At 53.1% G+C, this 17,458-nt stretch overlaps 1 protein-coding gene across 3 annotated transcripts in view; it reads right to left on the bottom strand.

Annotated features, from left to right (window-relative positions):
• Positions 1 to 17,458, bottom strand: part of ZNF609 (zinc finger protein 609) — a 51,194-nt gene that overhangs the window by 8,691 nt on the left and 25,045 nt on the right. For all 3 annotated transcript variants that reach the window (XM_042022784.1, XM_042022783.1, XM_042022785.1), the window contains exon 2: positions 6,142 to 6,367. In XM_042022784.1, the coding sequence (XP_041878718.1) occupies positions 6,142 to 6,367 (226 nt within the window). The remainder of the gene's footprint in view (positions 1 to 6,141; positions 6,368 to 17,458) is intronic.

The raw sequence follows: 17,458 nt of genomic DNA, 5'->3' as shown, positions 1-17,458 counted from the left end.
GGAAGCTCCTGGCTGCATCCTGCACCCCAACCCAGCCCCACCATTCCCAGGACACCTCTGGGGAGCTGCTGTGGGATGCTCCCAGGAGCTGCCCAAGGACCTGGGAGCCACTGAGAGACAAGCAGCACTAACCCAGCCCCCACCCCTCCCAGTCCCTCTGCTCTCCCCACCTTTGAAGCCAGAGAAGACCACGTGTGCTGCTGGAAGTTAATTGCACGACAAACCACTGGAGTCTCTTGTGCATCCTGGGGCCAGCGTGTGATATTAGAAAGGAGGTGCTGGCATTTTTCCTCCCTACCACCACAGTCACAAGAGAGATGAAAGAGGAAGGGGCAAAAGCGAGCCGGCACCATCCCTCCTTCCCTGTTGGAACGTCAGCCCTCCAACACACACCAGCCTATATTTAACCCGCTGCAACCAATCATACCAAATCCCCTCCTAATCCTCCAACAATAACCCAGGACGATTTAAACCCTGGGATAGATCCTAAGCAGCTTTTTTCACCCGCTGCGTCCCCCTCCCACGGCAGGATGATGAGCAGGCACAGGCATGACAAGGGCGGCAGGGAGGAGGCAATGCCCTTGCATCTCCAAGAACAGAGATGCTCTTGAACAGAAGGAATCCCACTTGGGTAACTCCCATCCCACCTGGTTTCATGGGAAGGTGACATCTTTGAAGCTCTTAAGGAATCAATACCACCCAAATCTGGGTGCAAACCACTCAGCATCCTGGTCACCAAGTGCTCACATCAGAGTCATAGCCTGGCTGGAAAAATTAAGGACTGGTGATGGTGCCAAGTTGCCACTCAGGAAGGCAATGTTTGAGAAAATCCTGGGACTATGTGGGATGGAGGACAACACTGCTGTGGGCGCCAGGAGCCGTTGTATTGGGGCACATGTCCCCCCTTTTCAAGGTGAATCCCCCAAGCCCAACCAAGAACATCTCCATGAATTCCTCCTCCACCTGCATCACTTCCAGGCCGCCCTGACTTTGGGATGCCCCTTCTTCCAATAATTTCTTCCCCAGCTGCATCATCTTTGAGATGACCTCTGTCATTTCCCCTCCAGCTGCATCACTTTCAGGATGCTCCAGCTTTTCCATAAACCCTGCCCACATGCAGAGGGTGGGCACATCCTGCCTGACCTGTAGTGCCCAGGCTTTGGGACACAACACCCAAAGCTGTTCATGGCCACCATGCTCCTGCCAGGAGACAGGGGACACCATGGGGCTGGGGATGGCCAGCACAATTGTCACCTCACCCAGTGAGGAGAAATCACTCACCCTGGGAAAATTAATTTAATTTATTGCAAATCAAATCAGAGTAGGGTAATGAGAAATAAAACCAAATCTTAAAACGCTTTCCTCTGGCTTCTTCCCAGGCTCAACTTCACTCAACTTCATCTCTGCCCCCAAACAGCACAGGGGGATGGGGAACAGGGGCTGCTTTTTCTCCCCTTCCTAAATACATTATCCCAGAGGTGCTGCCCTCATTGCTGATAGGCTCAGCCTTGGCTGACCTGGTCCAACATGGGGGAAGTTTCTGGTGTCTCCTCACAGAGAAGTCCCCTCTATCAAACCCTGCCAGGCAACATGAACACCGTTTGCCCAGCAGAGCCAGAGGGAGACAGGATCATCCCATCATCCCATGCAGGAATGCATGCTCAGATGGTGCATGACTGTCCCCGGCCATCCAGCTGCTACCCAGGGACTGCAGCACACAGAGGGATCACTGCCCTGGACTCCAGGAGAGAAAACTTTGGCCTCTTCAGAGACCTGTTTTGACAGGGTGCCATGGGATAGAGCCCTGGAGGGCAATGGGACCCAAGGAAGCCGGCTGATGTTCAAGGATCATCTCTGAATTCAGGAGCAATGCATGCCAACAAAGAGAAGTCAGGCAGAAATGCCAGGAAGCCTGATGGATTAACAACGAACTCCTGGAGAAACTCAAACACACAAAGGAAGGCTGCAGTCGGGGTAGCCCAGAGCTGAGGGGCTCAATGACTTGTTTGCCTTGATCTTCATCAGCAAGTGCTCCAGCCACACCACCTGAGATGCAGGAGGCAAAGACAGGGACTGGGAGAAGGAAGAACCACCTGTAGGAGAACTTCAAGGTGCGTAAGTCCATGAGACCTGATGAGATGCATTCACGGGTCCCACGGGAACTGGCAGAGGAAGTCTCTATGCCACTATCCATTATATTTGAGAAGTCTTTGCTCTCACCCTCCCATCTTCTCCATTCTGTCCCCATCTATTCCATTTTCCTCCTGCTCCAAGCAAGGACATGTCCATGCTGGCATCTGCCAACCCTGGGCATGCTCGTGCTCCATCATACCCTCACAAGAAGTTTGCAAAAGGACAATCCAAATGTCTGGAGTACAGAAATCTGAGCCACGGGTAACCTGCCACCAACGTCCCAGCAAGGAGCTGGAGGAAGGGATGTGCAGTGTGCTGATGTTTTCCAGGTGCTGCCACACCATGATCCTCGTTGCTCAGAGGGTTTGTGTTTCTTTTGCTGCGATCAGCACTGATGTGGCATCATGGGGAGGTGAGAAGGTGACATGGTCCAAGCCAGGTGACAGCAGCTTCACCAAGGGGGATGGAGGAGACCTGTCAGCTCATGAGGCAGCAAAGAGAGCGATGCTTCCTGGTGTGATCAGATCAGTTAATAGTTCCTGTAGACCAGAATCACAGATAGCCACACTAGGGGAGCTGCCACGACAGCTGCTCCCCACCAGAAGTGTCCTGATAAAACACATCCCTGTGCAAGCCAGGCTCAGCAAAGGGACGGTGTCACCAGCACAGCCACAGGAGAGCATGAACAGCGTCCACCACCGGCGAGAGCAGACCTTGGGCCAACACTGACCTGAAATGGTGGAGGAGAAAGTGGACCAAAAGCCCTGAGCCAGACGGTTGGTAGTGGGAGCCCTCTGGGATGCCTTTGGCAGGGATCACGGACTCATGGCAGGTTTTCTAGTGGGGGATGAGGACAAAGTTGGTGTTTAGGGCAGGAAGGACATCATCAGGTTCCTTGGAGCTTCATGCTCCCATCTCAGATGGACTTGTCCTTGTCCAACTTATCCTTCCAAGCATTGCCAGGCTTCGGCTTTAGAAGCTTTTCTCCATGATTTTGCAGCCCCACACGGAGTGGAGGAGGCTGGCTTCACGGAGACCTTAGAGTCTTTTCCAGTGCCTAAAGCAGAGCTAAAGGAAGGCTGAAGAGGGACTTTTTGCAAGGCCAAGAATTGACAAACCAAAGGGTAATGGCTTTAAGCTGAAAGAGGGGAGATTTAGATTGGATATTAGGAAAAAATTGCTCCCTGTCTGAGTAATGAGGCCCTGGCACAAGTTTCCCAGAGAAGCTCTGGATGCCCCATCCCTAGAAGTGTTCAGGGCTAGGTTGGATGGGACTTGGAGCAACCTGACCTAGTGGAAGGTGTCCCCACCCATGTCAGGGGGTGAAATGAACTGGGATTTAAGGTCCCTTCCAAACCAAACCACTCCTCAGTTCTGTGATTCTAAACTTGCAGGCCAAGAGCTGCTCTGCTGCCCTGGGGTCCTTCCAAACAGTCCAATGAGGCTGCTACATCCCAAGGAGCAAGGGGAGAGATGGATCACTCTGGGTGAGGTGCTGAGATCCCTCTGGAGATCTTGAGGAATGTCTCCAGATGCTGGAAGCACCTCATCTGGCTTTGCAAACATGCCCTTGGTGTAGCTTTCTCCTCTGCATCCTTTGGGCAAGGGGTGATGCTCACTGCATCCCTGAACATTTCACAAGCTCCAGCTTCCAACAGCCAGATCCAGCACTGCCCTTGACTCCATCTTTGACAATGGGAAGGCAGGGGAGAGATGCCAGGCAAAAAACAGGGATGGCTCCCCTCTGCCTTTTCACTCAAGGACGAGAGATGGCGTGTGACTGGAGCCAAGGCACGCAGCAGACCAGAAGTGACCAAAGGCAACATCAGGGCTCGCCTTGTGCAGGGCTGGATGTGAAATCCTTGCTCCCAACGGTGGCAACCATCAGCAGCTGGCAGAGAAGGATCTCTGCACGAGTTCACTGAATTACCACAGACTAAAAATATCCGGGCTGTGGGAAGTCACAGGACGCTTCCAAGGCACACTCCGAAATGGTGGCTTGCAGAAGCGAGGGGTAATGAGGACAGACAGGCAGACGGGCACGGAGCCCCACGGTGGGGTGAGGAGCAAGAGAAAAGGGAAGGGAGAACAGCAACCGCTCCCACGGCAAGGCCTCTCAACCAGGAACTGGCAGGGAGGGATGTTTTTGTGCTCCCTGCCTCAGGGATGATCAGTTCATCCATCCTGGCATGGCCACCGTGACCCTCTCCTGATTTCCACCCAAAACCAGCATACAAGGTCCAAGCTCTCATCAGCTTTGCCACTGCCTGTGGGGATTTTCAGGGAACTCTGCAGCTCCAGGGCTTTTGGGTTGAGGGAAGTCACACCAGGAGAGCAGGCTGATGGGGCTGGGGAGATGGGGCAGCCCCACAAGCGGAGGGTGCCAGTACTCCTCTGTACTGCTATGTGTCCCAAAACCCAGCCCAGCTGTGCCTCAGTTTCCCCAGCTGAAGGTGTTATATCCTATAAAGTGACCAGGCTCTTGGAGACACCAATCATGCAGTGCTGGGGAGGTGGTAGATCAGTGCAGACCTTCCACAGGTTTCTTTGGAGCAGATCCACCCTGCAGATGCCCTGGCCCTGGGATGCGCATAGCAGAGCTCCTGAACGCAAAGCTCCTGCTTTGTGTTTCCTTCTCACAGATTTTACAACGTGTGACATCCTTCTGCCTTGGAGCAGCAGAGAAAACACACTTACAGCTCCCAGATGCCTCAATCAGGGTGAATTTTTTCCATATGGAATGGACAGTAAAGCAGAGGGCAGAGGAGTGTGGAGGTCCCATCCCAAGCTAGACATCCCAGTCTTCCCCAGCATGGTCCATCCACTGCTCTCTTCCCAAACATCTCAGGTGCTGTTTCTCAATATGCTCTTTCCAAGGGGAACAACTTCAGGGCTCACATCGGGGGCCACTGCAGCACTCGGTCGGTCCTGTGCCAACCATGGTTTCAAAACCAGTTTCCCAGCAGGAAGAGAGAAAAGGCAAACTGGGCCCACCCCCACCTTCCCAAAGCATGGGACAAGAAGAGAACCTCACTGGAAGCAGCTCATGGGAATGGAGATTTCAGCTCAGCTTCCATCGTAGATAATAAAGAGTCTCAGTGAGGAGTGGTTGGGATAAAGGCCAATAGCTTCATTCTCCACAGGGAACAGCAACAGAAGAGTGGGAGCAGATGTCCAAGAGGAGCACGTGGATACCTAGCTGAGATGACCCACCAACCAGCCTCCACCGCCGCTGCTCTCTCTCACCTTTGTGCTTCTGGACTGTTTCTGCTTCCAGACACAAATACAAGGAGCTCACCCCGTGTCTCCCAAGGCAGAAACCTCCAGCATCCTACTGAGGCTAGAGGGAAGGCCAAGTTCCAGCGCTCGCCATGGGCCACTGAGCCACCTATTCATCCCTGCGTTCCTTGGCAGAGCCCCAAGAGCAACGAAAACCCATCAAAGGACCTGGGAAAGCAAACCAAGCTGTGCACGGATGAGATGAGCTCCAGCGGAAAAGAAAGATTGGATTGGCTTGGCAAGAGAGCCGAGAAGCTGATCTCCCGCCGAGTCGATTTTGAGAGCTCTGCTGGGGTTTTTTAATCCAGCAGGAGATTTCTGCTGCCTCCCAGGGTTTGAGCGTTTTTGTGACAGACCTGCGGGTTGCCAAGCAAAAATGAAGTCAACTCTGTCGAATTCCCATGCCGGCTGGCACGGCCTTTCCCCTGGCACCTCCGGAACAAGTCAGCTCTTGTCGAAGGGCAGAGAAACAGCAGCTTAGATTTTCGCCCTCTGTCTGGGCAAAGGGGGAACGCAACACGTGGGGCTGACGCAAGTATTGGCCCGTTACTCCCTTTGCTGGACAGATTACGGGCTGCTCCCACACGGCTCCTCTGTCCTGACCACCCAGCTGGTGGCAGGAAAGCCCACGATGTGCCAAAGAACGACACAGCAGGGACATGGGAAGGAAGGGACTGCCATAACTCCCTTGTGATGCTGTCAGAGAGCGAGAAGCTCTGTGACACTCACCGTCCTCTGTCTCCTGCCAGACGATGCCCTCCAGGTTCACGCTGGTCCCAGGCTCGCAGGGGCCCAGGCACTCGGGCTCGGTGGCCAGGGCCACGTCGCAGGTGTTCACCCCCACGGAGCGGGTGCGTACCATGATCTGCTCGCACGGCGACGAGATGTCGTTGTTGACGACGGGGACAAGGAGGTGCAAGGGCAACACTGCAGGCGTAGAGACGGGAGATTCCATCTGTGGGGAAGAAGAGACATGTGGTCAGGGTCAGGAATACTATCAGGAACACAGAAGGGAGAACAAGTATCAACAGACATTTACGTTCCTGGAGAACCTCAAGCTCAGGGCTGCCACCTTCAGTTCACATCCCACACCTCAGCAGAGGACAAGGATCTTGCAGGGCTCCCCCACGCTGGCATTCCCGTGCCCATGTAACCCCAGGGAGCTCTGCAGTCACAGAGATCACACCCAGAAGTCCTAGTGCAGAAGATATCTGTGCTCCTGCTTGAAAGAGCCTGTGCCAAGTTCCTTCCCTGACGGCTTCTGTAATCATCCCTGGTGAGGATGCCTCTTGGCTATGGCTCAGATGTTAATGCAGTCAATGACTTTGAACCCGATGGCTCACTAGAAGAGCTTCAGCTCAACCGGCAGGACAGGACAAATGAGTAGCAGACTCCCTCCAGCACCCATGAAAACCTTCTCCTTCCAGATCTACCCTATGACCACCTGAAGACACAGGCACCTGGATCATATCCCTCTTCCCTATGCAAGTATCTGCTTCAGAGCCTGATCCAGGCATTGTGCTCTCTTTGCACATGGAAACCAGATCCCACAGCCAGAGCCGGGCTTGGAAAGCCAACAAGCCAATTTGCCAAGTGGAAGCCCGGCCAAGCCACCCTGCTGCTGAGAAGCCAAGGTCTTTGGCCGCTCTGCCACGCAAGCAGATTACAGCAGTGTCAGGAGGAGGATGGCTGACAGGCTGATTCTGCGGCTGTCCGAGGCAAGGGCAGGGTGGAGACCTTCCCGTCCTTCGGGGTTCATCAGCCAAGCCAGCCACAGCCAGCCACCCCCGCGCCTTGGCTTGCGAGGACCTGCAGCAGCTCTGGAGCAAGCCGCTCCTCCTTCAGCTCAGACCTCCCCTCTTCACCTTTTGGGATCTTTAGACACTGGGCTACCTCAGAAGAGAAGCAGACTGAGGAAACTCATCACATCAGCAGCAAGTGCTGACCTGGGTTCCAGTTTCAAGCAGGCGAAGATTCCTCTAGAGCATCCATCCAGTGCTACTCCCAGACCCCCTAAATCTCTGCTGAGGGAAAACATGATAGATCTGGAGAGCCCAAGTTTGTGGTTACCAAGTGTGGACATGGGCACCAGCCCATGATCACTTCCAGCCTTGCTGCTGACTCCCATCCTGGTCCTGACCAGCTGCCAAATTCACCTGCTCCCTCTCTTGCTCACACATCTCCATCCTTAAAGCAAGGGAAACAACTCCAGCAGAACCTTGCATGTCCAACCTCCCTGGCCCCACCCAGTAGGGTGCCCACAACCACAGCAAGTGCCTGGAGAACCCCACCTCCCCACCACCTCCTGACCCACAGATCCTCTCCACATCCCTGGTGACACAAATCTCTAGGCAGAGGAGCAGAGAGGAGGGTATCACATCCTGGCTCTGATAGGGCAGGTGGATTTGCTCTTCCGGCAGAACACAAAGCTCTTTCTGTCTGCAGTCCTCTCCTTGCCCTGCATCCATCCTCTCTCTAGACAGCTCATGAGAGCAACATGCAGACCACTCGGCACTAAAGATGGCCTGGAGGTCTTGAACAACAGTGGCTGGACCCCACAGTCCTCCCTCCAGCAGCACAGCTTGTGATCCACAACTACCTCCAATCTCCCAGCAACAGGACCAGCTCTCCCCCAGGAGCCCATCTCCAGACCACCCACCTCCGAGGCTGCCCCATGGCCAGTGGCCCAACTGCACCCCATGGGTTTCATGACGGGTGGTTTGGGCATAAAACCACCCCAGAAGGCTGCCAGAGGAGCTTCCATAAGACTCCCACAGGAAAATGACCCCCCGGAACACAGCAACCTCATCAGCAGATCCAAGGCAAGATGCTCCAAGGAAGCGTGAGGCTCCTTTGAAGGGGCTCCTCAATGCCACATTCTGCAAACCACAAGTCAGTGTCCAGCAAAGGAAGAGCCAGGGAGGAACCAGGCAGGGCAGGGCTGCCTGGCTTGGGTGGGCAGCAGAACAGCTCAGGGGGTGGCAGGGATCACTCGCCCCCATTGCCTGGGGACTGGTGGCTGCCTGTGCATGTTGGGGACCTGCGGGTTCTGAGACCGTTCAGCTTCCTTCCACTCTGCAACAGAAACCACAGCGCAGCACAGGAGCGTTTAATTACAGTTCCAGCTCTGCTAATTATCGCCCGGTCACATTCGTAATCTGCATTATGCCACAGTGCATAATAAGCAGCTCGCTGAGATCTCTCTAATAAGCAAGGCGGCTTGATGGGATTTCATATCTCACCCTGCTCTGGAACAAACAGCCTCTTTCAGCAGCCGTGGGGAGACAAGGCGGCTCTCCTGCTCCCTTGCCCAAAGCTCCAGAACAAAATAAAAAGGCCCAGGATGCTTCTTCAGGGGTGAGGGCAGGAACAGAGGTTCCCCACTGGGACAAAACCAAAAAAAGCTGAAAGCCATGCTGGAGGAAAAGACATATGGATCAATCCCTGAAATTCACCTCCCCCTCTACGTGTGCCTTATCTCCCGGTGCCATGATCTTCTCACCCTCCTGCTTTCTGAGCAAGGTCAGGAGATGCAGGATGGCTGGGAGAGCCCTACATACCATGGGGCAGCTCTGCTGGCCACTCTTCCCCTCAGAGGGAGAAAGGGAGCCCAGGCCGATGCTGGCCTGGGGATGGTGGGCAGCACTCACACCCCCCAGCAGTGGGTTTCCATAGCCTTCGGGGCTGTGCCAGCTGAGATCCCCAGCTCCAAAAGCGAGCCCTGCACCTTCTGGCTACCCCCCATACCACTTTAGGGCCCTAAATCCCCTTTGCAGAAATAAAATTTATTTCTCTTTCCATGCTGGGTAGGCTCTAAGATTAAATACCAGCTACACTGCTGGAGGAACCTGGTGTGTCTCCAGCCACCCCTGTGGGAGTTACATGGGGTGAAGCTTCCCCGTGCCGGCGCTGGCCGTCCGTGGCCGCCCGCCGCTGCCTCCCCTAATGAAAGCCCTTTGTGTTCCTGGCGGAGGCTTTCCCATCACGAGGAACGTGCTCTCACCACCGCCGAGGACAGAAGTGGAACAGAGCCAAGCCTGGGCGGCAGCGGCCAGCACAAGCTCTGCTCGATGGGGGAAAAGCAAATCCACTGAGAGTCCAGGGTGATGCCAATGGCACCGGGGGATGCCAGGCTCCAGGGGATAATTAAAACCTACCCCCTCCTTGTAGCCCCCCTGGAAGGTGGGATGGGGTCCCACATGAAGGGAAGCACAGCAGTGGGTGCTGCCGTGGGGAGACGCACACAAAGGAGCTCCTGCCATCTTAGCAGCACTGGTTCCTTAGCATCAACCGCCCTCAAGGGGACATCACAGCAGCAGCTATTAGTGAGAGAATGAGAAGAGGGCAAACCAGAAATAAAAACACCCCACTGATTTTAATGCCACTCTGTGGACCATTCAGACCACCCATCTGTATTTATGAGAATTTTGGTTTGTCCCAAATAATCTAAGTCAGGCAAGAAAAGCACATTTTGGAGCGATAAAAGCCAAAAGCAATGCCAAAACCCCTGAGAAGAGCAACCAGCAGAGGTGTCTGTGGTGCATCTCCAAGGGCAGAGAGGGTGTGAAGGTGTAGGGCACCCCCAGGAGCTGCACCCCATCTGTCTGCAGGGCTCAGGGTGAGACCACCGAAGCATCCGAGATGGTTCTAGGCTCCAGTGTACCCCCATATGAAGAAGCTATGCAGCACGTCGACCGCTTTTCTCACAACAAGGTCCTTCCACTCCTGCAGACACAGAGACAAGAAAAGCCAAGACGGAGCCTCGCTACTGGTCACAAACTCATGACTGTGTGTGTCAGGAGACAGAAAGTGGACCAAAATTGCTCTACTACAGGAGCGTTGCTCGAGGCTGCAGTGAACACGTCCCACGTCACCAACCAGCTCAGCCCAACCTTTGGGAGCTTTGATGTTCTCACTCCTGTCCTGGTCTGCCACCACATCCCCCACAGCTTTGCTTTTTCAGAGTAGGAGCTGGGAACATTAGTTTGCAGCTCCTCAGAGAGAGATCCCCAGGGAGTAGCTCCATCCAGCTGACAAGCACCCTTGGTGGGCATCTCTAGACCCCAAAACCGCAGCACCCACAGTGTCTCTTCCCCTCCGTTGACGTCAGCAGGGATTTCAGAGTCTTCTCCAACCTGACCCCAAAGCTGGGTATGCAGAGCCTGAAGACAAAAATCCCTTTGATGGCTCTGGTGCCCACAATGCCTACAATTCCATCATAAATCCACCCGAAAGCAGAGCTCCCAGACACATCCCCCAGCAACATCATCCCAACACACTGGAGGTACGCAACGTCAGGCCATGTGCAGCAGGCTACAGAAGACCCCCTCCCCAAACAGTGCAGGTGCCACTCAACACTGACTGTTTGCTGGCTGGATTTCTCCAGCAACAAAGCAGCCAACAAGAGTTTCCAACAAATACCCACATGCAGGGAAATAATGGTGGCACAAGCATCAGGCCCAAGGATGGAGCCAGGAGTGTGGTCTGGGGCACTGATCCCATTGCTGCTGCCCACTGCTCTTCCCTCTTGCTATAGCAGGAGGTTGAGGTTGCTGACATCAAGCCGTGAAAAAAGGATTCTGTTCTAGATGAAAGTCTTCCTTCCCTGGATAAACACAAGCTCAAATAAACAAAGCCAGTTATTTCTACAGACCACGGGAACGCTTGGGGAATATATTGGGTTCCTTAGTTGGCAAATCTGAGCCCACAGGGCAACAGGGCAGCTGCTCCAAGAAAAAAGGATTGACATTTGCGACAGCCCCCCCTACCAAGAAGCAGTAAACACCACAAGGAAGGATTAATGCTTCCATGTGCTTCCACATGTGCAGAATGGAGTGGGCTTGGCATCGCACTCCCAGAGTTCACTCCACAGAGAAGACAAGCGAGCGTGGGACCTCCTGGCCAGCACCACCATCAAAGAGCCAGGCAACTGGGATGGGACATAAGGATTCTTAAGGAGCAGAGGTCCCAAATTCCCAGCTTCAGGGCTATTAGCATCCTCCTAAAAACAAGCCAGGAGAGGCCAATTCCCCACCACTCTCCTTCACAACTTGTTCCCAGTGCTCCTCACCCTCTGCTCCCACCCCTCAGATTTGGGATTCACGGCATCTCCCGGTTGCGGGGCTGTCGATGCCAAGGTGTAATGGGAATGCTCTACCAACAAAAGGTGACTCGGTGACCTCTCCTGCCCATGCCAAGCACCTGTGCTCCAGCTCTGAGATCCAGGAGGGGGTTTGCCTCCATCCATGCAAACACCTTCCCTGGCCAGCAAGTCCCTGCAGAATGGCCAGAGGAGATGGTGGCCAAAAGAATGGCACAATGCATCAATGGCACAAAGCTGGGGTTGGCAGCACATTCCCAACTCAGATTCATCTTTATCTGGGCACTTGGGGTGGACCTGGCTGAGGAAGTCTGTTCTGGCCGCAGGTGAGTGGGCCACAGGAATCAAAGCCTGGAAGAGGATTTCTGCATAAAGCTCAAAACCCCACCACCAGCACCACCAAAACCAGACCTGGCCACAGTTAATGGGAATATAGGGATGAGACATCCCACCCAGTGATGCTGGAGGCACAACCTCCCACCGTGCCAGTGATGGGGGACTGATCCAAACACCCAGGTGATGCAGACAGCCGGATGCTATCAACCTCAGCCATGCTGCTGGAGAAATGCAAATACAACCCAGCATGACCTACGACGAGCTGCTTTCTCTCTGCAGAGGAGAGGGGAATAAAATCCCTGCTTGAACACAGCCGGTCTTATCTCAGTGCTTGCAGCGTTTTGAGATCAAGAGGAGGCAGACACCGCAGAGGCAGCCTTGCATATTACCGTGTCTTCAATAAAGCCAGGAATAGTATCCAAGGCAGACGTGCTGGCACCAAGTCACCTGCTCCAACCACTTACAAGACTATCAGATCTGCTCTTGGAAGGGAAAAAAAGGTGTCTCCAGCAGGAGAGAGGTAGTGAAGAGCAGTGTTGAAAGGGGACAGGTGACATGAGTGAGAGACATGGGAAAGAAATCCAGGCTGGGACCTCTGTGAATCGGTCCCACGACATGTCATTGGGTCTCTGCTCAGCCACCATCAACCACTGATATCCCACAGATTGGCAGTGGGTCTCCTCATTTATTCAATTAAAATGCAAAGTAGCTCAGTTGGTGGGGAAAAGGGGGAAGATCCCATGTGGAAAAGCACTGGAGATGCATCTGGGTCATGGGAGAGCAGAGATGGTTGGAAACACAGAGCCTGACCACGGACGGCTACAAGCATCCTTCACAATGACCAACCCAGCCTCCGGCCCCTTCTTCAGCACCACTGCTGCCATGGTCACCAGTCACCCTCACCCCTGGCAGCGCTGCCTGAGCAGGAAAGCTCTGATGACAGCAAGTGACTTCCCACTGGGAACCCAGGTCTCCCATTAAGCCCCACAACCTGCACCCACCCTTGTGCCAACACCATTGCAGATGTGTGGCTGGCATCTCACTTTGCTGCTTCCTGCGTCTCCATCCTCCAGCATCCCCTGCACTGCTGACACCAGCCACGTGTCCTGCAAGCCACGTTTCTACGTGGAAGAGCCACTGTGAGGGAAAGCCTTGCTTTTACTTCTTTTCTTTCCACCAAAACAACCAGGAAGCTGCACCCAAGGATCTGAGCAGTGCTCAGCTGCTGCCATTAACACCAGCACTCGCTGACCAGCACATTCAAGCAAGCAAAGGAGAACATAAAAGGTTTCACGAGCGCCTCAGCGCATCAATCTCCCAGAAGGAGGACATAAATCCATGAGACCTTTCACAAGCCACTGGCAGCTCCCGCCACTGTTAAAAGCCGTCTGATAACCACCAGCTCCACAAACCTGGCCAAATGACTCTGAGGTTAAAACGGCCAAGCTAGAGACATCCCTAAAAGCTGAATCTGCAAGGCAGGCAAGAGAAATCACAGGAAAAAGCAGCATTTTTGTGGCAAGTGGCTTTAATCTGCCTACAGGGTCTGCCTTGTGCTACACAGCACCCTGGCCGGGATCCTGAGCACCAAGCACAGGCCCCACCACCCAAGGAGGGATGAAGAACATATTGCAGAGCTTGGCATCTCCATTTCAACAGATCAAGAGATCAGCCTGAAAGAGGTGGAAAAACAGGCTCCTGGAGACAGCAAGAACACAAAAGTTACCAACAAACCTTGGCCAGGATCACCAACCAAGGACTGCAAGCCAAAGCTGACACTTGGTAGGTCAGCGCTGAGCACAAGAAGCTGGCACAGCAGCTCAGCTCTCTGTTAGGGAATGGCACGGCTCCACCTGCCTCAACCTTTCCTTCAATTTTTCTTTTTTTTTCCTTCATTTTTTCCCTCTACCTCAGTCTCACAAATCTAAACCTCTAAACCTTTAAAACATGGACACTGTAGCTGCTGGGCCTCCAGCAATTCATGCCAGGGCACGGCCACACGCACGCCCCCCCCCCCCCCCAACGGAAACTCAGAGCATTAATAATTCAATCACTTTTAATTAATGCTTTTCTAGGCATGAAGTCCTTACCTTTGGAAAGCCGCAGTACATAGGAGTCAATCAGAGGGGAGACAGCTTGGGATTTACAAACCATTTCAGTACAAAATTGGATTCTTGTAAATGTAGAAGGGAGAAGATGGATCCCAGCCTTGATGTAAAAATGAGCTAGGCTCAGACCTGTCTCATCTAGGATGGGTTCCTCTGCTTGCTTGGTGCACAGTACAGGGACCAGCTTTGTCCACATCTATCCCAACATCCAGTGCCCACTTCCAGGTGAGAATGGACAAAGCCACCACAACCACTCTGTCATTGTGGACCCACGGTGGACAACACAGCCACGTGCATGGATGTGGTTTCATGACACCACCAAGAAACCAACTTTTACACTCGTAAAGCACAAGAGATGATGTGGTAAAGGCCCTGGTGTTTTCAGAGCAGAACTGAGAAAGAAGAGATAGAGTGGGGGTTAAAGATGGGTTTCATTTGGGGGGGTTTTGATCAACCAAGCTGTGAATGTGGTGTGGGGACAGCTGGACCTTCCATAACAGCCAAAGCTGTGGCATTGGGTTGTGCCTGAAAGGCCTCAAATGGGGCCAAAAGCAAGTGTCGCTCACATTCAGAGTCACTGTGCAAGAAACTTGGGAGAATACGGACTAACAGACATACATAAAACAAGCACCACCCCAGGTGATCCTTTCAGTGACCTAGAGGGGATCATCTCCAAGCTGCCACCTTAACATCCCAGAATGGTTTGGGTTGGAAGGGACCTTAAAGCTTATCTCATTCCACCCCCCTGCCATGGGCACAGACACCTTTCACTAGTCCATTCATGACAGAAAAGGACACAAAAGACAAACCGAAGGAAGTTCAGAGAAGAGGCACAAAAATAACAAGGCTGAGGGGATTGGTTTGGAAGAGGAGATTAGAAGAGCTAAATATGGATAGCTTGGTTCAGTGACAGCTATGTGGGGACACAGCCGTAATCTACAAACACATGGGGGATGAAAACATCAAAGGAGAGAGAGGAATTACTCAGAGGATGATACAGAGGAGCAAGGAGAAAATGGGATGAATCAAGGATAGGAACGTTTAAGACAGACATTGGCCACAGCTTTCTGGCAGGGAAATTGTTCCTAAGTACACCAGTATTTTCCAAGTGAGAAAATCCTTCACCCTTCCATTGCTCTGCTCCTTTCCTCTTTTTTTCCTACAACACTCCATTAATACCATACAACATACATCACTCCCCACAGCACCCCCTAAGTGCTGCTGACACCCCAGATCCACCCCATGCCAGGCTCTGAATTGCCAACAAGCCACAATCAAGGTTTTCCCAACACATGGCAGCAGTCCTTCTCCTTTGAGAGAGCCAACATCCAGCAGTTTTGGAACTGCCCAAGTTCAGATTAGATTTGCCAGGTTTTGGCAGGGTTTTACTTAAATTTTGGCAGGGTTATCTTTTCTTGATGTTCTTCCACACTGCAGCCATGATAACAAGCATCTCTGATGAGAGAGCAGCTCCAGCTCTATGGTCCTCCTCCATGGCTGGACCATGAGATCCATGGCCAAGCAGATAAGAAAAAAAAATCCTTCTCTTCTCCCATCCATCTCCCAACAAATGGCAGCGGCAAGATGGAGAGTTTTTTAAGCAGTTCTCCTGCACAAGAAGCCATCTGCCCACAGTTACAAACAGTATTTGATCCTGGAGGTCTTGTGGATTGTGGACAAGAAGCCAAGCCATGTGCTCAGGGCTCACACCTGCAAAATTTGTTTGGGGAAGGGGTGGGAGGGAAGGAGGCAACGCTCCATCCCTGAAAAGCAGGGTGCACCTCCTGAGGCACCCACACAGCTCCTGGAGGAGGTCTAGCACTGGGAGGGCACCAGAGGACCACAGCTGTGACACTTGCCTTGGTGGCACTGTGAGAAGCGTCACGTCCAGACCATGGGGTGCACGTAGCTATGGACTGGGGGAAAAAGAGGCAAATCCATTCATTGGATGCTTCTCCCAGAGACTTTCCATCACATCCCACATACACGACGAACACCGGAGCATTTTTACACATGGGTTGTAGCCAGGTATTGGCAGCTCTTGGAGAGGCTCAATTCCAGGGCGAGACACACATATTTCGGATGCAACAAGCAGCAAAGTCTAGGAGGAGTTTCAGATCTATTTATCCCTCAGGCAAAAGGAGACATCTTCCTTCCATCTATTTAATATTAAAAACCTGCTTTGGTATGATGTGCACGTCCCAGCCCCCGCAGGCTGCACGTTTAGGAAGCCGCCCACTTGGCTCTCATCTCCTCTTCTTTGTAGGTTTTGCTCCAGTTGCCAGGAGAGATCCTGGTGCTTTCCAGACACAAAGCCAGCTCTGTTCCACAGCCTGATGGGGAGGTTACAGGAGAAGAGAGAGCAAGAAATGAGCCCAATCACATGATGCATGAGGATGTGGGTGACGGTGTCACCACATGTGTCTCACACCAGTGGCCACAGAGAGGGGACTCGTGTCTGGAATGTGCCTCTGTGTCCCAGCATACAAGATGGAAACCTCATGCTAACACGGAAATGACAAATGTGCTGCGTCCCATGACTGCATCACTCCCCACTCCACAAACCCCAGTTTTCCAGCAAATTCTTTCAATCATGCTATTTTTAAAATGGCACAAGCCAGTATTCCCATTCTGGCTGATAAACGCTGGGCTCACCCCAATCCTTCAAGCAACAAGTTTGCACCCGTGTCCATCAGCTCCCATTGGGAACATGCAGGAATCAGTGCCTGCAGGACACACAGCAATTGCCATAGGAAGTTTTTCAAGCAAATTCCCAAGGTTTTATTAATTATTGAAATCAAGCTGCTGCTGCCTCACTATCCCTGAGCAGAACAGTGCCCGGGCACTAACCCCAAAGCAGCACAACACGTGCTCATATTGCCGTGAAATCTCTAGATGAGCTGCAAGAGAAGGAGGAACAAGCTTTCCACATGAACCCACAGGCTCCCATCACCTACCCTCACTCCAGACTTTAATTCCTCGGTATTGAAAAGCAGTTTTCCTGTCTTTGGCTCAAATGCCTCTTGGTGCCTCTGCTCTGATCACACAATCACAGACTGGTTTGGGTTGAAAGGGATCTTAAAGCTCATCTAGATCCAAGCCCCCACTGCCGGCAGGGACATTTGCCAGGAGGAGGCAGAGCCGATGCTCCTGTGGGAGCCAATGCCTGGCTGCTGGACACAGCAGGGCTGTGATGCCTGAAGGTCTCACCTGGCAGGTTTTGTGCTGACGACCAGCAGCCGCCAGCGGTCGAGCAGCAAGGCTGGGGAGGATCGATCGCACCCTGCAGGGAAGCTGAGCAGCCAGGGAGAAGAGAGCTGAGCCAGAACCAAGCCAGACCATAACTCATCACCTGCAGGCCACCTACAGCCAGGGAGCGGTGGAGCCACACTGGGGCTTTCAGCACACCTCCGGGAGCGGAGGGAGCTTCATTATTCGCATCACAGGACTGTGCCGCCCGCAGCCATGCTCCTCCTTGAGAGCACTCCATGTAAAAATAGAA

This window comes from Corvus kubaryi, unplaced genomic scaffold (genome assembly GCF_017639235.1).
Source record: "Corvus kubaryi isolate FWS band 111438036 unplaced genomic scaffold, C.kubaryi_AGA036_p1.0 37220, whole genome shotgun sequence".
NCBI classification, from domain to species: Eukaryota; Metazoa; Chordata; class Aves; order Passeriformes; family Corvidae; genus Corvus; species Corvus kubaryi.
This window is presented reverse-complemented; position numbering and strand designations above follow the sequence as displayed.